The sequence below is a fragment of the Mustela nigripes genome, chromosome 1 (assembly GCF_022355385.1).
Source record: "Mustela nigripes isolate SB6536 chromosome 1, MUSNIG.SB6536, whole genome shotgun sequence".
Lineage (NCBI taxonomy): Eukaryota > Metazoa > Chordata > Mammalia > Carnivora > Mustelidae > Mustela > Mustela nigripes.
This window is the reverse complement of record NC_081557.1, coordinates 243511898-243536345: the sequence shown is the minus strand read 5'-3', so window position 1 is coordinate 243536345 and position 24448 is coordinate 243511898. Positions and strand designations below refer to the sequence as shown.

General features: G+C 44.3%; 1 protein-coding gene across 1 annotated transcript in view; it reads right to left on the bottom strand.

The window, feature by feature from the left end:
- The window catches only part of CWH43 (cell wall biogenesis 43 C-terminal homolog), a 55279-nt gene that overhangs the window by 5316 nt on the left and 25515 nt on the right, over positions 1–24448 (bottom strand). The window contains exons 10-14 of the mRNA XM_059396226.1: positions 18186–18291; positions 16805–16940; positions 15000–15149; positions 9292–9436; positions 5385–5446 (exon numbers count right to left, since the gene is read on the bottom strand). Of these exons, the coding sequence (XP_059252209.1) occupies positions 5385–5446; positions 9292–9436; positions 15000–15149; positions 16805–16940; positions 18186–18291 (599 nt within the window). The remainder of the gene's footprint in view (positions 1–5384; positions 5447–9291; positions 9437–14999; positions 15150–16804; positions 16941–18185; positions 18292–24448) is intronic.

Sequence of the window (24448 nt, the reverse complement as noted above, 5' to 3'; positions counted from 1 at the left end):
AAAGAACCTCTTATTATCCAGTAAGTATTTATTAAGTGCTTATGAAGTACACGACTTTAAATGAGGTGGCTGAGATCAAGGTTATAGAATTGGTTTTATAGACAGAAATCAAAAACAATAATCCCTAACTTAATTAATTTGGGTTATTTTAAACTTTAAATTCCAGTTACTTAACATACAGTGTAATATCAGTTTCAGAATCGTGATTCCACACTTCATACATCGTGCAGTGCTCATCACAAGTGCCCTCCTTAATCCCCACCACCTATTTTACTCATGCCCCCCACACCCCCTCTGGTAGCCATCAGTTTAGCTAAGAGTGTCTTGGTTTGCCTGCCCCTCTCTTTCTTTTCCCCTTTGCTCATTTGTTGCTTAAATTCCACATAGGAGTGAAATTATATAGTATTTGCCTTTCTCTGACTTATTTTGCTTAGCATTATAATCTCTAGCTCCATTCATGATATTGAAAATGGCAAGATTTCATTCTTCTTATGGCCAAATAATATTCCACTCTGCGTGTGTATGTGTGTGCATGCGCGTGTGTGTGCCACTTCTTCTTTACCCCTTCATCTATTGATGGATAGTTCGGCTGATAATAATTTGGCGATTGTAAATAATGCTGCTATAAACATAGGGAGGCATGTATCCTTCTGAATTCGTGTTTTTGCATTTTGGGTGTAGATACCCAGTAGTACGATTCCTAGATCATATGGTGATTCTATTTTTAACTTTTTGAGGAACCTCCATACTGTTTTTTCCACAGTGACTGCACTAGTTTGCATTCCCGCTGAGGGTGCAAGAGGATTCCTTTTTATCTATAGCCTCGCCAGCACTTGTCATTCTTGTGTTTTGGACTGGAGCCATTCTGCAGGTGTGAGGTGATTTCATTGTAGTTTTGATTTGTGTTTCCCTGTTGATGACGGATACTGAGCAATTTTTGGTGTGTCTATTGGGCCATCTGGATGTCTTCTTTGGAGAAATGTCTGTTCATTTCTTCTGCCCATTTTTAGTTGGATTATTCATTTGCAGAGTGTTGAGTTTTATGAATTTTGGATACTAACCCTTTATTAGATATGTCATTTGCAAATACCTTCTATATCTTCTCCCATTCCATAGGTTGCCTTTTAGTTACGCTATTTCCTTTGCTGTGCAGGAGCTTTTTATTTTGATGTAGTCCCCATAGTGTATTTCTGCTTTTATTTCCCTTGCCTCAAGATATATATCTAGAAAGTAGTTCGTACGGCCGATCTCAAAGCAGTTACTGCCTATGTTCTCCTCTAGGATTTTCATGGTTTCCTGTCTCATATTTAGTTCTTTCATCCTTTTGAATTTATTTTTGTGTTTGTTGAAAGAAAGTGGTCTAATTTCATTCTTTTGCATGTGGCTGTCCAGTTTTCCCACCACCATTTTTTGAAAAGACTGTCTTTTCTCAGGATTTTCTGTCCTGCTTTGTCAAAGACTAGTTGACCATAGAGTTAAGGGTCCATTTCTGGGTTCTTGATTCTATTCTATTGATCTATGTGTCTGTTTTTGTGCTGGTCCCATACTGTCTTGATGACTACAGCTTTGTAATAGAGCTTGAAGTCTGGAATTGTGATGCCTCCCATTTTGCTCTTTTTCAAGACTGCTTTGGCTGTTTGGGGTGTTTTTCAGTTCCATATAAATTTTGGGATTTTTTTTTGCTCTAGCTCTGCTACCTTTTCCATCTGTTGTAAACTAAATGTCTGTATCATCCCCCAAATTAACCCTAGTGGGCCATATTTGGAGATGGGGCCTCCAAGGAAGTCATTAAGTTAAATGAGATCATAGGGCTGGGACCCTGATTCAATACTGTAGCCACTCTGGAAAACAGTGTGGAGGTTCCTCAAAAAGATGAAAATAGAGCTACCCTATGACCCAGCAGTTACACTACTGGGTATTTACCCCCAAAGTTACAAATGTAGTGATCCAAAGGGGCACCTGCTTCCCAATGTTTACAGCAGCAATGTCCACAATAGCCAAACTATGGAAAGAGCCCAGATGACCATCGACAGATGAATGGATAAAGAGATGGTATATATACACAGTGGAGTATTACTCAGCCATCCAGCCATCCAAAAAAATATCTTGCCATTTGCGATGACATGGATGGAACTAGAGGGCACTATGCTAAGCAAAATAAGTTAATCAGAGAAAGACAATTACCGTATGACCTCATTGATATGTGGAATTTAAGAAACAAAACAGAGGATCATAAGGGAAGAGAGGAAAAAATGAAACAAGATGTATTCGGAGAAAGAGAAAAACCATAAGAGACTCATAATCATTGGAAACAAACCGAGGGTTGCTGGAGGGTGGGGGATGGGGGAACTGGGTGATGGACATTAAGGAGGGCACTTGATGTAAGGAGCACTGGGTGTTATAGAAGACTGATGAATCACTGATCTCTCCTTTAAAACTAATAATACATTACAAATTAACTAATTGAGTTTTTTAAAAAAGATTTTATTTATTTATTTGACAGAGAGACACAGCAAGAGAGGGAAACAAGCAGGGGGAGGGGGAGAGGGTGAAGCAGGCTTCCCACCTAGTCGGGAGCCTGATGTGGGGCTCAATCCCAGGACCCTGGGATCCTGACCAGAGCTGAAGGCAGACACTTAATGCCTGAGCCACCCAGGTGCCCCAACTAATCAAATTTAAATTTAAAAAAAAATTTCTTTCAAGAAGAGACACCATACAGCATATGTGCGCACACGCACTCTCTTTTTCTGTCTCTGTCTCCGGAACAGTGAGAAAATAAATCTCTGTTGTGCAAGCCACCCAGCCATATTTAGCATATATATGTAAATATTTATATATTAAAAATCTGCCACCTCACTCTTCCAAGGGGAGGTGATAAAGGTCTTGGGCCACAAGTATACAGAGCCAAATGATCAGCTATTATGGGCACTGGTACTATAAATATCACTGTTCCTTAGCAACTCACAATATTTCCAACTTCATTTTATACCTACTTTAGTATATATCATAAACAGTTTTTTTAAAGCTCTAATATCCGCATTAAAACAACGAGTTTAATAGGAATGTAAACAGAAACAGTGTTTTCAATCTGGTATCACATACTTTACAAAACTCACACTTTGGCATCTCCCTCCCACCTTAACTCTTCGGAAACACCAAAAAATAATAGTCAAGCTATCTGTCCTACAGCCACATGGGCATGTTCTGGGCCTTTTGGAGTTCATGAGTATAATTATTAGTGTAACCGGAACTATCTTGGCAACTCAAAGGTCTCCCTGTCCTCCCAGGAAGCATATGAACCCACCAGGAACCAATAAGGGTCATCATTTTATCAAGTCAGATCCAACGTTCTCAGGAAGAGTCCACATGGGTGGTCTGCTGCCTCCCTTCCCTGCCCATACACTCCCCTTCACCTCTTCTTCCACCTCCTCACCCCTGCACAGACGCCAGCCCTACCTCACTTTTCATCAGACACATCTGCCCTCCTGCCTTCGGGCTTCTGCAGAGGCCAGCCCCTGCAAGGCTCTTCTCTCCGCCATGGGACCCACTCCTTCAACTCTCAGCTCCAATGTCACCTTCTCGTGAGACCTCCCCAACCCCCATTTACAGCGGCACCCCACCTCCATGCTCGGACGCTCTTTCCCTCGCTCAGGTGCTTCCCACCATACTCATCACCTCCTACACTAGGACACCATGGAACTGCGACTTTCTTGCCTCCGCCAGGGCAAGGATCCGGCTCGGTTTTGTTTACTGCTGGTGCCTGGCACATGTCATGCCCCACCAGTGCCCGTTGCCTGATGAATGCAGTGAAGAGGGGTTGGGCAGCACGGGGCGCTTTCGCTAGACTAGGACTCCAGACGGAGCAAGCCGGGTCTCCGGGGAGAGAGACTGATCCTGTCACTCCGTCTCACCCCTAGAAGCCAACCGTGTTCTCTCATAACCAGAGACCACAGATCTTGCAGTATAAAGGCCACTTGGGGGTGATGAGTTCAACGTCAACTCCTAGCTTCAGGTAGCTGATGCCAAGACACCTCTGGGTGATGACCTGGTCTGCGTGGAGAAGGGACTAAGGCCAGAGAGGTCCAAACCTAGAAGCGCACATCAGAGTTCCCAGCACTGTCCCGAGGAGGGTAGTGAAGAGGCATCAGGTCAAATATCCCCCAAAGACTGTGTGCTTGCAGGACGAGAGCTGTGAGTTTCAGGGACTGTCTCCAGCGAGTTCCCGCCACTGACGAACCCTGTTAGCGGAGGGACCTGCGACTCAGTCCACTGTCTGCATGATCTGTCCCCGCTCACCTCTCTCACGTCCCCTCGGCTCCCATCGCACTCAACTCCAGCCACGCCGGCCTCCTCGCTGTTACCGACCAACACCGAGCACGCGCCACTCCGACTTCTGCACGTGCTCCTTCCCGTGCGGGCAGCGCTCTTCCCGGGGCGGACGCACACGACTGCACGCGGCTCTTTCCGGCCGCTGCCTGTCCTCTGGACCCTGGCACAGACGCCCCCCGACCCGCACTCCGCATCCCCATCCTTCCTCCCTGGCCTCATCCTTTCCATCACATGACCACCTGGCGCTCTCTTTCTTCTGCGCTTATTTTCTGTCTCCTTCCACTAAAACGTAAGCTCCGTGGTCATCGAGGATTGGTTTTGGTCCTGTTAGATCCCCACTGCTGAGAACAATGCCTGGCACGTGATAGTAGGTATTTAATAAATACTTGTTGAATGAATGAATGATTGAAAAAAATGAATGATTGGTCCCTTTTTTGGTATTAACCTGTTTTAGCTTTGTTTTAGGAAATAGGGCCTACAAAACAGATTTACACAGCTACAAATTTAATTTTAAGATCCTTTAGATACATCATATGTGGATATATATATTCACACTAATAAATGCATATATTGTATGGATATTATTCACTTTTTTATATCCGGGATATTTTATAAAATATAATTTACCTAGAGATCTCGCCATAATATAGTAGTGATTCCAACAAGCGAGTTAGCCTACTGAAAATTACATGATTAGAACTTGGCAAAGCTGGAATTCAGCCTAGGGCTTTCTTACTCTGTGATCCGTGTTTCCGCCATGCCCTCCAGTCCAGTCTGGTACCCTTCCTAACATGTGCTCACAATTATGTGCTTATCATGCCTAATAACTTATACAGTATCCTTTTTATATAATTAAGCTTAATTTAGCATTTAGGCTTTCTTAAATGATTAGGCCATGCCTTGGAAAAAAAAAAAGTTCAACTGTGTAACTAGCCAATGTTTATAAAAAGTAACAAAATTAATTGCTTCTATAAAGTTCCTCCTTCCAGGAGAGACCCAAAAGATCACAGTGATGGTAGATAATAAAACAGCAGCAACCAAAAACCTCTGCTCACCTGATCAGCCCTCGGTACATAATATATTCACACCATCTGTCTTGATCTGTGCTGTCAATATCCTAAATAAAGAACAGAGGAGAGAACGTTTAAAGCATAAAAAACAATGCCCTATCCTGAATCGCCAAGCAAATGTGTGAAGGACAGTAATAAACATGCATTTTGTGCACACAGTTTTTTCTGCCTCACTCCTAACGATCCGTTAGAATCCCAATTATTTGTTCATTCTACAGATATTTCTGGAGCATCTCCTGGGGGCCCATCTCGGCCCTGTACTAGGAGCTGGGGGTACAAAGGTGAGGGTTGGTTGCAGAGGTGGGCCAGAGAGCTGGCTCCCACCGGCTTTCCAGGTCTTTGACTCCAACCAGAATTTACTGCTCAACCCCCGACCCCGAGTGGTTCTCCGCAGTGCTCTGTATACACCAGCTACGCCCTTCCGCATAGTTGCTTCTACATCTCCAGCCTCCCCTTCCCCAGCAGAGGCCTCTTAATCACGCTGGCTCCCTGGTACTTAGCATGAAGCCTGGCATTCGGCAGGAGCTCAGTCTGGGTTTGTTAAATTGAATCATTGGAAATAAACACATTTGGGGAGCAATCATGAGTCTTTCTGATGTTGAAAGCTAAAGACCAGTGTTATTTTTCATCAGAGAAGCAGAACATAAACATATTCTTTTTCTGTAATGTGCTGGGAAAACACTAAATATGGAGCTTTTACACTGAACAAATTTCCATCTTCTTCTTTTTAAAGAATCCTATAAATGAAAAAGAGAACTGACTCTTGATCTTTTCTCAATTTTACTGTTAAAATTTAACTTAAAGCAGGTTTTTAAATCCCTAAAACGCTAGTATCTCTTTCTTAATTTTTTCATAAGCTTAATGGCGAACACAGGGACACTTGTCCATATTTATTAGGACGTACATGTCACACTTACATACACCCATGTACGTGCCTTGGCATACATGGGAAAATGAAAATACATTTTTTAAATTAAACTTTAAAATGTTAAGGATGAAAAAAGCAAATAAATTGAAAGACTACTATCTGGTTTGCCTTGGAAAGAAAGAAAAATTTAGTCATTCCCTTGTATATACAGGGAATAATAAACAATGAATACATTTAACGGTCATGTTTTAGATTTTTTAATGATGCTGTCAAATTTGAAGGCTGCAGGATTCAAATACTCATTTCTTAAAGAGAAAAATCTGTTCATCCGAGCATCTATGATTAAAACTCCTCTCTGCATTAATAAACTTCCTAATAGAAAAAGCTATAGAAGAATCCACTGCCAGTCTTGACACAGCATCTGACCAAGGTAGTGGTAACCAACAGAGGATTAAATAAAAATCAAATAAAATCTCTCTTCTTTAACACCGTCCACATCCCTTGCACACACAGAGTATAAGAACTCCTTCTCTTATTAGGATGCATTTTTTCCCTTAGATTTGCCAAATGTTGTGTTGTCTAACATTCTCTTGCACTTTAGAGACCATGTACTTACACAATTATCTTATTTGATTTTATGCGTACATCCACATGTACGGAACACACACACATAGCGAGCATTTACCGAGTGCCTCGTCTGTACAAGACTGAGGGCTCTGAGACATTATCTTCTATTTTGTCCTCATAACCACCCCGTGATGCAACTGGTATGATTATCACCACTTCACAGATGCGGCCACTGAGGCCTGGAGAATTTCAATAATTTGACCCCAGGTCACACCGCTGGTAAGTGCGGCCCCTGTTGGGCTAGTGAGACCACATGGAGACAGAGGCCCAGCCAACAACCAGCACCAAAGCCCCAGACATGTGAATGAGGCCATCTTAAACCCCCACCAGCCACCGCCGCCAGCTGACTGCCCGGGTGAACCCAGGCGAGGAGGGAAAACCACCACACAACCCACAGAATCAAGGGAATCTTAAACTGTTGTTGTTTCTAAGCTACTGTGGTTTGAGGTGGTTTGTTATATGGCGTTTAGTGACCAATACAACCTTTTATTCTTCTGACTTCTCCTTAATCTCTGTTTGTTACACAGTGCTTGGTGACCGATACAACCACCTTTTATTCTTCTGACCTCTCCTTAATCTCTCTTCTGAGGTAATTCCCTCACCAGCAGCCTCCCCCAGCAGCCACATTAAATGCAGCCTTCCCAGGGGACCCCCCTCTCGCACTTCTCCAATTTCGTAACCACGTCATCCACTTCCATGGTTCCCATGACCCCACAGACGGTGGCAGCAGCTTAATCTCTGTTTCTAGTCCTGACTGCCCACCTCGATTCCAAATCCGTACACCCGGCTGCCTGCTGGACATCTTCATCAATATCCCACAGACACCTCCACTCAGGCTAGAGCTGAACTCATGGTCATCCTTGCGGAACTCTTCTTCCTTCAGTGTTCTCTTTAGTACCATTGCCGTCATGAACCTTCTGACAGAAGCCCAAATCAGGGGTCCATCCTGACTTCCCTTGCCGCTTCATCCACTGTCGCTGAGATTCACCCGTCTCCCAGGTATCGGACTGCCTTCCTCCCCCAGTTGTAGTATTTTTAGCTGTGTGTATATCAAGATTTCATAGTGAAGTCCTGACCTCCTGTACATCGAGGTGTGGCCATGTGACTAAATTCCAGTCCATAAAATCTAAGTAGACGTGTCGGAGGTCAGTTTCCTGGCATTTGCCTTTAGAGATGACTTGCATATGCTCTTGCCCCTTCTTTTCCCCTCCTCTGTCTTGCTGGCTAGAATGTGGCTGCTGCCATCGAGAACCACGAGGCGAACCTGGGAATGCAGGCTCTGTAAAGTGAAGCCACAGGACAGAAGGGGCACATTCCTGACACCCTGGAAGGCACCGGTACTAAAAGCACCTGCCCAGACTTTTACATGAAGAAATACATTGCTCTCCTCTGTAAGCTACAGTGGAAACCCTCATCACACCCTGGTCCTTCTCATCTGTCTTTCCAAGCACTTGGTAAAACGGGTAAGCCTTTATCTCTGCAAACAGCTCAAGACATGATGTTGAAAGCAAAAGGTAAAGGACCCAGAAATCTACATAGGGCTTAATGAAATATTACAATTCTATATTTCATGATCAGTTCATGCATTTAACATTCCAGTGCACATATGTACCAAGGATTTGATTTGTGTGTCAGTTCCCTGGAGTGTGATAGTATCTGGGGACATTGACAAACTGAGGTTTTAGACCCGAGCAGGTAGGGACTGAATCCATGACGGAGGCCCTGTATGGCTGGTCAACCCGCCTCTCTGTAGATTTCCTTCTGTGTTTTACTCTCAGCATCATAATGAAGTCACATAAGGTAGCAGATTATATTTCCTAACAAGGCTACAATAACCCACTTTCCACATGGCATTCTTCTAATTTGACTTTGATACTCCTCCCATGGAAAGATGGGGTTTCTGTCTCTCCCACTTAAATGCGAGCAGGAGTCACATGAGAGCGGAGGTCATGCTACGTAACCCACAAGGCTGGAGTCCTATAACGCAATACAACTTTTTCCTGATTCTCTGTGGGGCATACTCTGAGAACCCAGCTGTCTAGAGGGAGGAAGCCCAAGCTAACCTGTGGAGAGAAACCAGGATTGCCAACCGCCAGCACCAACACGCTACCTGGGAAGCATCTGCAAAGTGGACCCTCCAGCTCCCAGCTGAGCCTCCCAGCTGTGGGACACGGAGATGAAGCCCCCCCCCCTGCCCCCAGCCCTGTCCACACTGCAGATCCAGGAGCCACAGACAATAGCTGTTGTATAAAACCAGCATGTCTCTTGGTTTTCTGTGCAGCGGTATATAATCAAAATACCTATTAAATTGTTGCACTGGGTTGTTGGGGTTTTTTTTTAACATGAAGAAGAAACATTTTACCGAAGAAATCAGAAATCCTTTTAAGATTATGTTACCTTGACGTTGCCGTGTTCAGTGAGCTGTCTATAATCTCTGGAACCAGGTGCTGAAGTGACGTAGCCCAGAAATATCACTTGCTCAGAGCTCCTTTTCAGTAGTTTTGAAACAGCAATTGCCTGAAGTTTCCTGTCAAGGTCATCTCTAAAATGCAAAAATGTACTTCTTTATTGTATTTGCAAGACAATTCTTAAAAAGCGCTAGTCTGTAAGTTCCCAAAGAATATCTTCCCACAGTATGCAAACCCCAAGTAATTCCTACTTGGATGAATGAATTAACGCTATGCAAATGCACAAGACAGAGACACCGCACTTTGGCCAGGCAGGCTGACAGACTCTGGACGAAGAATGTGATCTTTCCCCACATATCAGTTGAAGTCAAGTTGATTGAAGTATCTAGTCAAAGACAGCATTTTGCTCGGGTTTTCATCAGAAGAAATAGCATCAGTAATCTAAGAGCTGATCGCCAGTGTTACAGCTAAAGACTAGTAGGCAAAATAATAATAATAATAATAATGATAAAACACAATTTCGAGAATTGTTAAAATAGAAAAAGAGCCAGAAGTACTGGTAAGAGGAAAATTCACAGACCACACCCGCTTTATGGAACCTACTCAGCTCCATCAACTGAACACTTTCTAAAAGCCTCTTTGGCTCTTCTGGTCAAATGCTGGCTAAACATGATGCTTTTATTAGGCTCAGCACTGTAGATGTGTCACTGAGATAATTAGGTAGGTACATCATGCATTGAAGGGGCCTAAAGTCAGTCTGTATAGGGAAAAATAGGGATATCATATTTGACATTATCCAGCCAGGAAAACGGAAACCACTCTAGGTGTTTCAAACAGGCAGAATTTAGTATAGGAAATTAAGTATAGGAAATTGGTGACCTAGGTGATGGGAAGCAGAAGAGGAATCAGTGAGGCAACCAGAGTTTAGCAACAATGAGAAGCCAGTACCACTGGTCGGGCTAGAGAGACAACAGGAGGAAATGATATGCCCAGAGTCTGCAAGCCAGCCCTGACTGATGGGAGATGGTACTGAGGGGGCGGGCGGCCCAGAAATTGCTGGGGCCACCTAAGGAGCAGTTAGAGCCACAGGAGAGACTCAGCTGCTGCCAGAGACAGCAGAGAAAGAAGAAAGAGAAAAACAAGAGAGAGAGAGATGAGAAACTCCTTGTGTTCTGTCCTCTTCCAGGCCTCCAGCCTTGCACCAGTGCCCTCCATAGGCTAAACCTATCCAGGAGCCAGAAGGCAACAGAGTTGGGGCACCTCGTTGGCTCAGTGGGTTAAGCCTCTGCTCATGCCTCAGGTCATGAGCTCAGGGTCCTGGGATGGAGCCCTGCATCAGGCTCTCTGCTCAGCGGGGAGCCTGCCTCCCCCTCCCCTCTCTCTGCCTACTGCTCTGCCTACTTGTGATCTCTCTCTCTCTCTGTGTCAAATAAATAAATAAAATCTTAAAAAAAGAATAAAAAGAAGGCAACACTCTGGGAAATGTGGTTCCCTGCGATGTTTAGGCAAGAGGGAGACAAGCCAGTAATGGATCCAAGAGCAAATAGGCAGTAGAACCCGCATAAGCATCTATAGAGACAGGTAGCTGATAATGACTTAAGCAAAACAAAACAAAACCACAAATAAATAAATAAATAAATAAACAAACAAACAATGACAAAGGCAAATAGAGATGGCCAAGAACTGTCAAGATCAGAGAAACCTCACTGAGGTTTCAGGTAGGATCTGAAGGCAGAAGTAAGCCTAGATAAGAATGTACAGACAGCTGAGTACTATTAAAAGATGTCTCAAGAAATAGAAGGGTCAAAGAACTGCCATTTGTTAAATGTCTTTGCTATTGAATATTCACAATCAATGAGAGGCAGGCATTAGCTCAATTTTTAAATGAGGCTGAGGCGCGTGCCTAGGGTTATTTTGTAACTTCCATGTCCTGCTCTGTTCTCGGCCCTCCTGTGTGCCCAGAGAGGCTTATCCATGCAGAAAAGCATCTCCTGGGCTCTCTCTTTTCTGCTGATATCCGGTTAGGTTTGGCCATTTGGAGGCACCAGCAGGAGATAAGAGTTTGGGAGAGAGAGAAGTTTGGGTATTTCTTCCCCAGGAGCTGTATTCGTTATACTTCGTGGTCTCTCTTCCCGACTGCTATAGTATCTCTTATCTGTTCTTCTGACCCTTGCCATCTTGGTGAGTCGTTTCTTAATTAGGTCTGAGGTGATTTCTGTTCCTTCTGAAACACACAGCTGGAATTCAGATCTGGCCAAGAGAATTCCAAGGTCACTGTACCACAGAGAGTGTTTTCGTGCAAATATATTTTAGCAATATATTATTGGGAAAAAATCTATGCATTTGGTTTCACATTTTCTTAGGAGATTAATTTCATTCATTGATAATAGTAAAAATAAATAGTATGCTGGGGTGCCTGGCTGCCTCAGTTGGAGCAACATGTTGACTCTTGATCTCAGGGTCATGAGTTTGAACCCCATGTTGGGTATAGAGATATTTAAATAAATTTTTTTTTTTTTAATAGTGTATGTATGAGTATAAAGAAAGGAGAGGAAAGGCGGGAGGGAATGTGACGGGGAGGGAGTGAGAGAGAGAACACATTTTCTGTTTCCTTACCTGTTAGTGTTTGATAAGCCCAATAACCCTATAATGTGGGCTGGGAAAAATAATTTTATCCAATTCCGAACAAGAGGACTGGAACTCGCTGAGGTTCTCTTACAACAGGACCAAAATTGTAACTACAGACTACAAGTTCTGCACTCTTTCTTCTATGTATATTTATGATGTTATAAGAAAAAAAAAGTGGTGATTACCTGGTGACTCAATTAATTGCAGAAAATAACATTAATTTTAGTTACGGTGTACACCTAAATGCTTCTAAGGAATGCTGCGATTTCCTATCTGTTGGTAGTAAAGAGGTATTTGTGTAGTTGGTAATTTAAAAATTCTTGTTGAATCAGCTAATAACATGCATAAAAATTCCATAATTCACTCCTCATATGACTTCCTATTTGTATGCTCTAATCACTAGGTAATGAAATCTCTCAATATTTATTCACATAGTGATTTTTTACTAGTATTGTAGAAAACAACGGCAAATGGAAACATGTAATGGTAGCTTCTCCGTTTATTCAAAGGATGACCATCTTCACGTCACCTGTTGGGGGGAGCTACAGTGCTCACGCACAGGGTATCAGCAGAGCGGTGACTCCCGGGGCAAAGACCATGCCTAGCTCTGTGCCTGGAACACGGCAGCTGCTTGATCTGTGTTTGATGAGGTCATTCTTTTTCACACTATCCAACAGACCTTACATTTAGAGTTCTCTGATTTGGTTTAATAACAACGCCGGTATGAACTAAGCACTTACTATATCCATGTATTTTGCATGAGATAATATCTCATTTAATTCTCATAAGAACCCTATGAGATCAGTATGTTACAAATGTGACAATGGAGGCCCGAGACAATTAAATAACCTGGTGAAGGATACACCTCCAGTTAGGATTCAGACCAGAGAGTCTGATTTCCATGCTTCCCACGGTCTGGAGTTCCATGCTTCTAGCCACTCAGATACACCGATTGCCTCCCTGGGGTCACCGCTGCTCAGGCTTAGCTAGCGTGTTGCTGCCATTGCCACTGCACGTGTGCACACAGGTGTGCACATCCTCATGCACGCATGGTGTATGTGTGCGTGCGTGTATTACCAAATCAAGTGAACAAGCCAGAACATGGGAAAGGTGTGTGGATCAGAGAGCTTTACATACGCGGTTGATAGAAAGTTAGAAAAAGTAACTCTTCCCTCCCCTTTTCCAAGCACCTTCTGAGGGCTCTCTTTTTTCTTCTCTTTCAAGTCTATTTACATTTTGGAGGTTAGAAGGAGTTAAACATGGCAGGAGGAAAAAAGCAAAGAACAAATGGGAAGGGTTCTAGTCAGCCGTTTCTTAGATGAAGACCTTGCAACTTGAAACACAAAAGCTCCTATTTTTTAAAAGCCAAACCCAATGCGATATAAGGTCAGCAGAATGGGTTTTTGAATGCCTGTTCTTGTGATGTGAAAATTATTGAGAGAAACAGAGGTGCTTCTTCAAACAGCTTTTTAAAGGTCTTCAGAGACCATCGGTATCATCTGTCCTCTAAACACCCTTCCTATTTCTAAAGAGACACGCAAGGGTCCAGTGACGAATGGTTCACTTTATTACATTTGGATGGTTTGTTTATGTTACTGAGCTGTGACTTAGCTCAGAAGATATTCAAGTATGCCTTCGCAGATCCAAAGAATGCTGGGAGAGAACCAGAAAATACGGGAGCAGACACATTGGTTTTGTTGAGGCGAAGCTTACAATACAGCGGTATTATTCTGATGGTCCTAGTGTGACTTTAAAGCTCTGTGGCCTCTTGTCGTTGATGTGGACAGGACCTGTATGCCCTGTCTCATAGCACTTTAGGTTAGTATTTTTTTTTAAGATTTTATTTATTTATTTGTCAGAGAGAGAGATCACAAGTAGGAGGAGGAAGCAAAGCAGGCTCCCCGCTGAGCAGAGAGCCAGATGCGGGGCTCAAACCCAGGACCCTGAGATCGTGACCTGAGAGGCTTAACCCACTGAGCCACCCAGGCACCCCAGGTTAGTATTTCCAATTGTTATGACAGAATGTTTAGCATGGCGGAGTATAAATTATACACTTTTATCTTTACTTTTATGATATACAGTTGGCATTATTCATGATTTATTCAGTACAAAGTCACTGGTTGTAAGTGTCTTCCTTCGGGGATAAATCTCACTCCCCATTCCTCATGTCTCTTTACTGAAGGACTTGCTTAGAAAACCACGCCTGGCCTCTCTCTCACACCTCTCACTTTTTGGGAGGACTTTCCTAACTAGTTGAGTTTGGCAGAATGAACTGGGTGCACCTGCCTCAAATCCTCCCCCTCTCCTCTCCCTGCAACCTGCCAGCTTGTAGACCGGGTGCTTCTGGCATATTCTCTCTACTGAGGGGAGAGTTTGACGGGGCAGACTCTGCCCCTCCCACTCGGTCTGCGGCTTTGGGGGAGTCGGTTTCCTGTATTGTTGGGGGGATGTTTCAGCAGGCCCCTGGGGACAAACTTAAACCGTGCCGCCCACATTGGCTTATCAGAATTAAGAGAGAGTCTGATCTCCCTGCCAGATTCCCCTGCCTACCCATTAGCGGACTGTGAGAACAGGAGGTCAAAGGGGATATCGTTTAGTACCCTCAAATCCCAGCAGTAGTAATCCTGTAGGAAAAGAGAATTTCCTTTTTCTGTAGTCTGGTTTAGCATGTGGCCAAGTACGAGCTGGCCTCGAGCCGGGTCTGCCTCACGCCGTGCTGCACCATCCTGTCTGACAAGTCATCTACCCTCTCTCAGTCCACAGTCTTTATCTGTAAAATGGACTATAATGGTCCTGTGTACAATAATGCACTTAGCACAGCACCTGCTCAGCCACTATTGGCTCACATGGGACCCTGGTCACGGCCCTGGACTCTCACTAAGGACCGCCTGCATCTCAAAGGTTTCTATGCCTCATTCTTAAAACCAGCTACAGATGGAAAAATGCTTGGGGAGTAAATTAAAAAAAAAAAAAAAAAAAAAAAAAAAAGTCAATGTATGGAAATCAAAGTAGTGTGTTAATCATATTTCTTGGGATTCGGGTACTATGAGAAAGACGGAAGAAACGCACTCGTGATTCCCAAAGTGTGTCACCACAAAATCCACGCGTTTGCCCGAGAGGTTCACGGTCAGCGTGATGGCTGGTGCGATCTCGCCCTCTGGTGACGGAAGAAGGTGATGCTCCGATCGCACAATAGGAAACCGGGACAAAACCATGATCCTGCGTTGGAATGAAAAGAAACATGCACATCACCGTGGGTCCCACCATATCACGGAGACAGGCGTAAGCTCAGGTGTTAAAAAGGGACATGTCACACTTCAGGCAAACCGCTGAGGGCCATTTAGAGCATGAACGTGCAGTGGGCTAGACAGGGCAATAAATCTCCACTCTTTAGCATGTCTCGCTGTGTCCCTAAGCACAACGCCATCAACTCTGCTTTACTAAATGCTACGGAGACACAGAAAGGGCAGACTTAGTATTACACAAAATCCGTTTTCCTGGCATTGTTACTTTGCCAACATATTTGCATAAACCGTTCTAATATCGATCGGCACATTTGGGAATGTACAGTCTTGCCAGCAAGGACACAGTGTAACAATTCACAAAAGTAGAAATTCCAAACTGTCTGATAAAGATAGGAAAACGTGTCCTACCTCGCTCCACGACCAAGAAGTACGTATGAAAAGGATGAGCAGAGCTCTGGCCTCCGCCAGCGCTCTTCCCCCGCCGCATGAGGGCGAGCACTGGCCCCCGATGGAGTCCCTCCAGCAGGAGCGTCTCTGCAGCGACCTTACAGGAATCTACACACGTGTCCAGCTGGCCTCGCCCCACTGGGCCCTCCAGGCTGCACACAGCTATCTACTGGACGTCGCTTAACTAACCCAGAGGCACGTCAAGTTCAGCACAATCCCATGGCTCTGCCCGGTCAGTCCTATCCCAATACACAGCGTCCTCTCTACCAGACACTCAGGTAAAAACACACCGATGCTGCCCTTGTCCCTTCCCGGCCCCTGACACCTCAACCACCAGTAAGTCCTGTCAGCTCTGTTCCAGAGTAGTTCCAGAATGCGCCCCCTTCTCTGCATGTTCAGGGCTCCCGCTGTCACCTCTCACCTGTCCTAGGGCCTCTACCTCCTCACCTGTCTCCTCGCACACTCCCACTTTTGCCCTCAACAGGCTCTTCCAGGAGCAGCCAGAACGAACTTGTTAAAATGCAGGTCAGATCAAATGGCTCTTATCTAAAACCCAGCCAATGGTTCCCCATCAAAACTGAATTACTCAGTCCTCAGCATGGACTACGGGGCTCTTTAAGATCAGGGGCCTGCCCCTGACCTCATTTCTTACCAGCTGCCCCTCTGGCCCCACATTCAGGCCCACCATGCCTGATCCTGCCTCCAGTCTTTAAACTGACAGTTCCGGCCTTTTCCCAAGGCTGGATCCTGGGTCCTCCTCGGGGCGGGGTCTTCCCAGTGACCATTCTGACCATGCCCCAGCCCCTCCTCCCCAGTCACTTTCCTTTTCTACCTAGCACTCACCACCATTCGAATTCTTATTTATCTCCGTGTGTACGTGTTTGTTTTCTGTTTCTTCACACTGGGACGTAAGCCCCATGCACCCAGCATCGGGGCAGACAGGCTCAGTGCTGAAACCTCAGCTCCTACACGGAACGGTTTATAACCCTGAAGAACTTAAAAATATCCAGCAACAGGGACACCTTTCAAACAATCACAGAATGTGCATATCTTCCACACCTCCTCATCCCCCCAGGAAGTCTCCTGGGACATACTCATAGGACGAAGGTATGACAACATGAACGTTCCACTCGAAGCCAGGGCCGCCTGGTGTTCGGGGCTGTGTTCCCAAGGTACACTCACCCCCACGTGTGATCCCGCGTGCTTGGGCCAAAGTCAGTATAGAAACCCAGCTTCTCCCCTAGCCACATGGTTAAGTCATTGTTCCCAATGTAAGGCTTAGAGGCATCACTCTCCAAAATTGTTATGAAATCTGCACCTATTCAGGAAAAAAAAAAAATGCACACAGTGAGTAACCACAGCTGGCAAGAGCAATTAGCAAAACTTTATTCTTAAACTCTTTGCCTTTCCTCCTAAGTAGAGAAAAAAAAAAAGGAACCCCACAAAGTAATTTCTAATGAGTCACTAATGTGAAGTTTGATCACTAATGTGATCAAACCTGAGCCATAAAAGGAGTTTTCCCATGTTTAGAATGTAATTAGAACATAGGATACCTCGAAGAAATTCAGGAGAGGATAAAAGCATAGTTTCTAAATTTTCAAGTATTTCTAACCTCTTCCCCTAAATTTCAAATAAGCATAATACCTTTCTCCAATAGCCAAATGATGCTCAGAAACACCAGAGTGTACGCAACAGCATTTAGTCCTGGGCTTTTCAGAGCCTGGCCAGAGGTGCCTCGGAAGCCCACAATCAGGACAAAGGGCCATGGAAATTTCTCAGTGAACATTAGAATCGTACAGACCCCCAGCAATTCTCAGGAGACGTGGTCATCATTAAAAATAAGCAGCACAGTTTAGTCCTTTCTGTGTCTTGCTCCCTGCTCCATGAAGCTGATCTGAGAACCAGCTTCCTGCATCTGGGAGAGGATGCTTTCTACACGGATGAACACCCCACGGCACAGAAACTTAAAAACTGGCGCTTTGGCTCCTGCGAACAATCTGCTTTACAAAGGAGCATCGCTCTGACCCGGTCTGCCTTCTAACCCAACTGCTTTCTGATCGCCAGCAGTGGGTCCCCGAGCAGCAGAAGCCAGCAGCAGGAGTATCTCTCAGAGCGCAGGCAGGACAAGAACTCCCTGCAGATACTCCGGAGGAAGCTTTGCTCAGAACCAACGGAACGTATCGCTTTCAAAGACAGATGTGGTCATCCTTCTGCAGCTGCCTCCCCAAGGAAAGCCTTTCTAAGAGATTAGTTTACGACCCAGCAAACCCGCCTCCTATTACTTATGATCTTGTTCATAGATTTTTTTTTTTGAGATCTTATTTATTTATTTGAAAGAGAGAGAGAGCATGAGAGGGGAGAAGATCAGACGGAGAAGCAGACTCTCCATGGAGCTGGGAGCCCGACACGGGACTCGATCCCAGGACTCCAGGATCATATCCCGAGCCAAAGGCAGTTGCCTAAACATAAAAGCCACCCAGGCACCCTTTATGATCTTGTTCAAAATAAAAATTAACAATAGTAGTTTCTCAAAACCTGGAACTAATTCCAGGGAAAGACTTACCTGTTTGATTGAGTACTTGAGCTGATCTTTCTAGACTGGACCATCCTTCATTGTCGTAGCCAAACCTAAGAGGCCAGATGGCGGCTGAGACCTCTGTGGTTGGTGCCTGAGGGATAGTTTTAAGGGGAATTTAGGATGACTGTGCTATCGTGAGTGCTGTGAAGTGTGTAAACCTGGTGATTCACAGACCTGTACCCCTGGGGTTAATAATACATTATATGTTAATAAAAAATTTAAAAAAATTTAAGATGACTATGAACAATGGCAGTTTTCTCCACCTCTCTACCGAAATTCAGAATTTGGCAAAGGAATTTTCTTAGTGAATTTGCCCACATTAAATTCATAAAAATAGGGAGCTATCTGCTAGATGATATTCTCATAATAAATCTTCTGTGCACTTCTAGCTTGAGCTTAGAAGTTAGGAGGAATATTTGGAAAGTGAGCACTTATAACAAGCATTGTCTTTGTAATAGCAAGAAAATAGAAGCAACCTGACTGTTGTTTCAATAGGAAAATGGATGAGCGAGTGGTGTCACATACGTAAAATGGTATAGTCCACAGCTCCAGTAAATGAGTTAGGGCTGCGTATTTCCATATGGGTGAATCTTATAAAAGTGATTTTAAGTTAAAAACAGTAAGTTGCAAAATGTATATGTCAGGTAAAGTCATTTACATTTAGGTAAAGTCAAAAACATGGAAAAACAGTATCCTCTGGGGCTGTATCGTAGATAGTAACAAGATAAAGAAATGTATGAAAATGATAAACACTGTATTCCGGTTAGAGCCTACCCTTGCACAGGAGGGGAATGAGATCACAGGGAGTACACAGAGTCCTTCAGCGGATCTATAGAGCAGTCTGCTGGCTCCGAGTCACACATGTTGTTATTCCCCTACTGTTCTGACAAGGCCAACGTTCAGGAGCACAGCCCTCTCGGAGGCTTCATCTTTTGGGTCCATGGGCTGAGTCAGAGAATCACTGCCCAGCCCAAACCATCCATCTCAAAAGAGTACCTAACTGGTCTATAACAGGGATCCTGAGAAAGAGTATGGCGAGAACAAATCCATCACCACAACTGGAAAAGCAACTTAAAGTCGACCATACAAGTTCGGACTGGGAGAAAGATCAGTAATAATCTCTTTGCAATGGAGGGCCACTACGTAACACAAACAGCTCAGAGCACCAGCCCCATAAGCTGGGCTTTCCATCCTTATGCAGGAAAGATTATTCAGTTGAGTGAGTATCATATAAAGAGAATGGAACCATCAACATGAATTTCAAGAGGCGTGATTATATTCATCATGCTATCCCTTTTTGCAGAACTCTACCATTAACCCTGGATTTCATCACTCCAAAACCCATTATTCTTTCATTCCTCGCCTATCAATAAATGCCACCACCTTCGACCCCGTCACTCAAGCCAAAGCATGGAAGTCATTCCTGACTTCCCCATCCAGCAACAACGAATCCAGCAGCAAATCCTATCAACACTACTTTCAGAATATCACTGACTCTGGAACAACATGGGAGTTAGGGGCGCTGTCCCCCTGCACCGTTGGGAATCTTTGTCACCTTTGTCACCTTTAACTCTCCTTTGAGGAGAGTGTCACCTTTGACTGTCCACACTTAACTATTAATAGCCTCCTGTTGACTGGAAGCCTTACCCATAACCTAACAGGCAATAACACATATTTTGTCCATTATATACCGTATTCTTACAATAAAGTAAGCTAGAGAAAAGAAAATGTTATTAAGAACATCATAGGGAAGGGAGAACACATTTACAGTCCTGGACTCTGGTTGTTGATACTGTACGTTTTCATCATCTGTTTACAGTATGAATAGTGGATCAGTCCCTGTATCACTGCGGATGGTACATATATTACTAACAGTAGACGTCAAAAATGAAAAGATAATGTGAAAAACAACTTCATATTTGCTTGCAGCTCTAACAGTTCACGCACTGAGAATGAAGAAGCAGTAATGTTTGCTTTATGGTAACCTAGTGTAATCGATATGGTTGATTCACGGTAGCCTAGCCTATACGCTGATGAATGAATCGTTGTAAAATTTTTATAGCACACAGTATTACAGACATAATTATAATGCGGTATTGGAAACACTGTTACACTTAAGAAAATACACTTCCCTGTAATGATAGATTGATACTTAGTTTCTCCAATTAGGAGAGAGAGAGAGAGGCATGCTGTACAGTAATATAATTCTTTGAAAGCAGAGTTACATAACAGTAGGAAAATGAAGATGTTATTAATTTTACATCAGATATACTCACCTGCTCCCTACATAAGGACAGGCTGTCCACTTCCATGTGAGCCTTGTACACACCATTCTACTGAATACTTGGGCGACAGCGCCGACGACGAGCTCGAAGGTCTCCTACAGTTTGCGTCCAGGTATCAGATTGCCACACAGAGACGCACACACGCACAACGGATTTATGAAGTGTGCGGCGTGATGATTACTTTCCATTGAGGAAGTGAAAGTGGCGCACCAGAAAGGTCTTCATCCTCCTTGTCTTCACATCGAGTAGGCTGAGGAGGAAGAGAACGGGGTCGTCTTGCTGTCTCAGGGGAGCCAGAGGTGGAGGAGAAGGAAGGAGAGGCAGGTCCACTCGGTGTAACTTTCTGGAAATACAGTCATTTTTGTCTGGCTTTCTTGCCTTTCCAGTTCTCTAAAAAATGTTTCTGTGTGGCCCAATCCTTCTTCCACCGTCTGCTTTAGGGTCAGTGCCCTTGTCATCAAAGGATGTCTGTCATCAAAGAAATCAAAAGCCATCTTGCATAGTCAGACCCCTTCTGCTGGATTGGCTCATGTCGGTCTATTTTCTGTCGCTGCTGCTTCCAGATCTTTCTCATGACCTGGCACTGGTGCAGAAGCACCCATCTCCAGCGGGCCATCTCCTGGGCATTCTTCTGGTGTGCTGCCTGTCAGCTCTTGAGTTTCTCCAAGATTCGTATCTTGACACCCTTCAGCATCTGCCGGTTTTGCTGTTACCCACAGTCCCTTTCATGAGTCCCTCGACCGGCTCTTGTCATAAATCCTGCAAAGTCACGTACAACATCTGGACACAGTATTCTCCAGTGGGAATGGATTGTCCTGAGCTCGATGGCCTTCAGGGCTTTTACTAAACAATGGCCTCTGCGGTGATGTAATTTTTCCAGACTTCCACGACGTCGAACCTGTCGGATCTCTCCTCCACAGCGTTAACAATCGTTCATAGATACTGTGTGTAATGAGCCTGAAAGGGCCGTATGACTCCCTGATCCCTGAATCAGAGACGTGCGTGGGGGCAAGTCATCTTCGATGACTTCGATGACTTCCGTGCTGAACTCACAGTGTCCTGCATGGCGGGGGCATCATCTCCTGTCAACAGAACTATAAAAGGCTGTCCATTCTGGCAAGGTATTTTCTGACTTTGGGAACCAAGCATCGATGGGACCAATCCAGAAAAAGGGCTCTCTGCGCCCAGGCCTCCTTGTAGTACAATCAGAAGACTCGCAGCCGGTGTTTATCTCTGCCCTTCAAGGCTCAGGATGAGCAGCTTTAGGGATAAAGAGAGCCCTTGACTAAGCCCAGCTGTATTTGCATAGAACAGGGGAGTTAGTGCAGCTCTTCCTGTCTTAAATCCTGGTGCTCGCTTCTTTTCCATACTGACATGTCCTTTGTGGCATTTTTTTCCCCCACAATAGGGCACTTTAACCTGCATCAAAAACCTGTTCAGGCAGGTATCCTTTCTCCTCAGTGACTTTCTGAATGGTGTCTGCGAACTCATCTGCTGCCTCTCACTGGGCAGAAGCGGCTTCCCCTGTTGTCTTGACATTTTTCTAAGCCAAACCTTTCTAAAATTAAATTCTCCAGCTTTAGATCTTTCACCTTCCTTTTGCTTTCTTGTTCTATAAGGATTTCACTTTCTCTCGAGTCACCTTAGTCCAGAGGTGTGCCTTTCTTACAGCAAACCAGCACCCGCACAAAAGTTGCATTTTCAGTATGAGATGAAAAGGTATTTTGCCAAAAGTGCAAGGTTTCCATGCCTGCGGGTGTGGCTGTGGTACACACTGTGTGGTCTATCCGCTTCTTTCCAATTTCACTGCCCATCGCATCCATCCAAACTTCCACGGTTTCTCCCCTGAATTCCCTTTTCTTCTTTTGCAGTGGCCCTTACACTGGCTTCATTTCTCGCAAGATATTGGTGACGCAGCTGCAGACCCCGATCTGTAGGATGTCCGGCAATTCGACTTTCCCTTGTCTGACCGTCCTCTGCTTCTTGGAGTCCTTCTAGCATCACTAGTGACACTTTGTATGAGTCCCATGGTGTTATTCAAGGTCTACGCATATTGTTTACAGTCAAAATCATGAGAACCACAAAAAATCACTTTTTAAAAAACATTTTATTTATTTATTTATTTGAAAGACAGCAAGAGAGAGAGAGCAGGGGGAGGAATAGAACAAGATGGACAAGCATATTCTCTCTGAGCCTGACACGGGGCTCGATCCCACGATTCCGAGACCATGACCTGAGCTGAAATCTAGAGTCAGCTGCTTAACTGCCTGAGCCACCCAGGTGCCCCAAGAGATCACTTTACTATGATAAGAAATTTACTAGAGAGACAAACTGCTCACCTGGAGATTAGCATCACACTGCATTTTAAGCTGATACAACACTTGAGCCCACTGCGGCAGCAACAGGAGGTGGCTATGAAATTGTTATGGTAGCACAGTATGTACCACAGCTAATTTTATGCCGTTAGGATTTAATAGTGCAGCTTTGTGTTTGCTTACCTTTCTCTCCCCTACAAACGGTGCCATGCAAGGTCTGGGTTTGTGTATGCAAATTTTGATACTTTTTACCTTTTTCTAATAAATTTGTGTATGCTTCATTAGTAAATGACAAAATAGACTAGTAGCTATTTTATGCATTCATAACACAACTTTTTCTGAAATTTTTCATTATTTCTAGGTAGTGCGCTTTGCCTACAAGTTTTTTCAAATTGTTACAAATCTCCAGAAAAGGTTCCAATACACTCATTGAAAAAAATCTGCATGTAAGTCTATTGGCGCAGTTCAAATTCGAGTTGTCCAAGGGTCAACTATATGTTCTAAGTCTCTCCGCTTCTCTCCAATTCCACTGCCCACCAGACCCATCCAAACTCCCACGGTCTCTCTCCTGAACAACTGAAAAAGCCTAATAACTTCTCTCCCTGCTTCTACTCTACAATCCATTCTGCACAGAGCAGAATGTGTGTGCATGCGTGTGTGTGTGTGTGTGTGTATACACACATATATATCATGTATCTTCATGCTCCTAATCAAAATACTCCAGTGGCTTCCACTGCAAGAAAAATTAAATGAAGATGCCTCATTGTGCTCTGGGAGTCCCACTATGATAGGACCCAGGCCAGCCTCTCCTTCCTCAGCTTCTCCCACTCTTCCCCTCACGCACCAAGTTCCAGCCACACCGGCTTCACTGGTGGACCTCAGACACACCACGCTTCTTTCCCCTCAGCCCTGTACACGCGTGCCCTCTGCCCAAATCTTCTTCCCCTGGCTCTGTGAATAAGTCTCAACTCAAATCTCATCATGTCCTCAGAGCAGCCTTCTCTAACCACCCAGACCGTGTTCCTCTCTACTCCATAATCCTATCTGATTCTGAGCATCCTGACCTAACGTGATGGTCTTTATTTGCTCCCCGGAATACCACCTTTCTTCCCTACCAGAATATAGGCTCCATGAGGGTAGGGGTCTGGTCCAGCCTGTTTACTCCTATTTCTCTAGAACCAGGCACACAAGAGACATTCAGTAAGCATTTACTAAATGAATGAATGAATGAATGAATGAACGAGTGAATGAATGAAAAGAACAGGTATTAAATCCAACTGAAATGAATGACTCCTTTTAAAAAGAGTCCCTGGCTGACATCAGGGGTCTTCTTCTGACTGACATCATGTTCCAATAACAACAACTAACAATTAAAGGACAAAAGAGGCTGCACCAACTTGCATTCCCACCAACAGTGTAAGAGGGTTCCCCTTTCTCCACATCCTCTCCAACACATGTTGTTTCCTGTCTTGCTAATTTTGGCCATTCTAACTGGTGTAAGGTGGTATCGCAATGTGGTTTTTATTTGAATCTCCCTGATGGCTAATGATGGTGAACATTTTTTCATGTGTCTGATAGCCATTTGTATGTCTTGATTGGAGAACTGTCTGTTCATGTCTTCTGCCCTTTTTTTTTTTTTTTTTTTTTT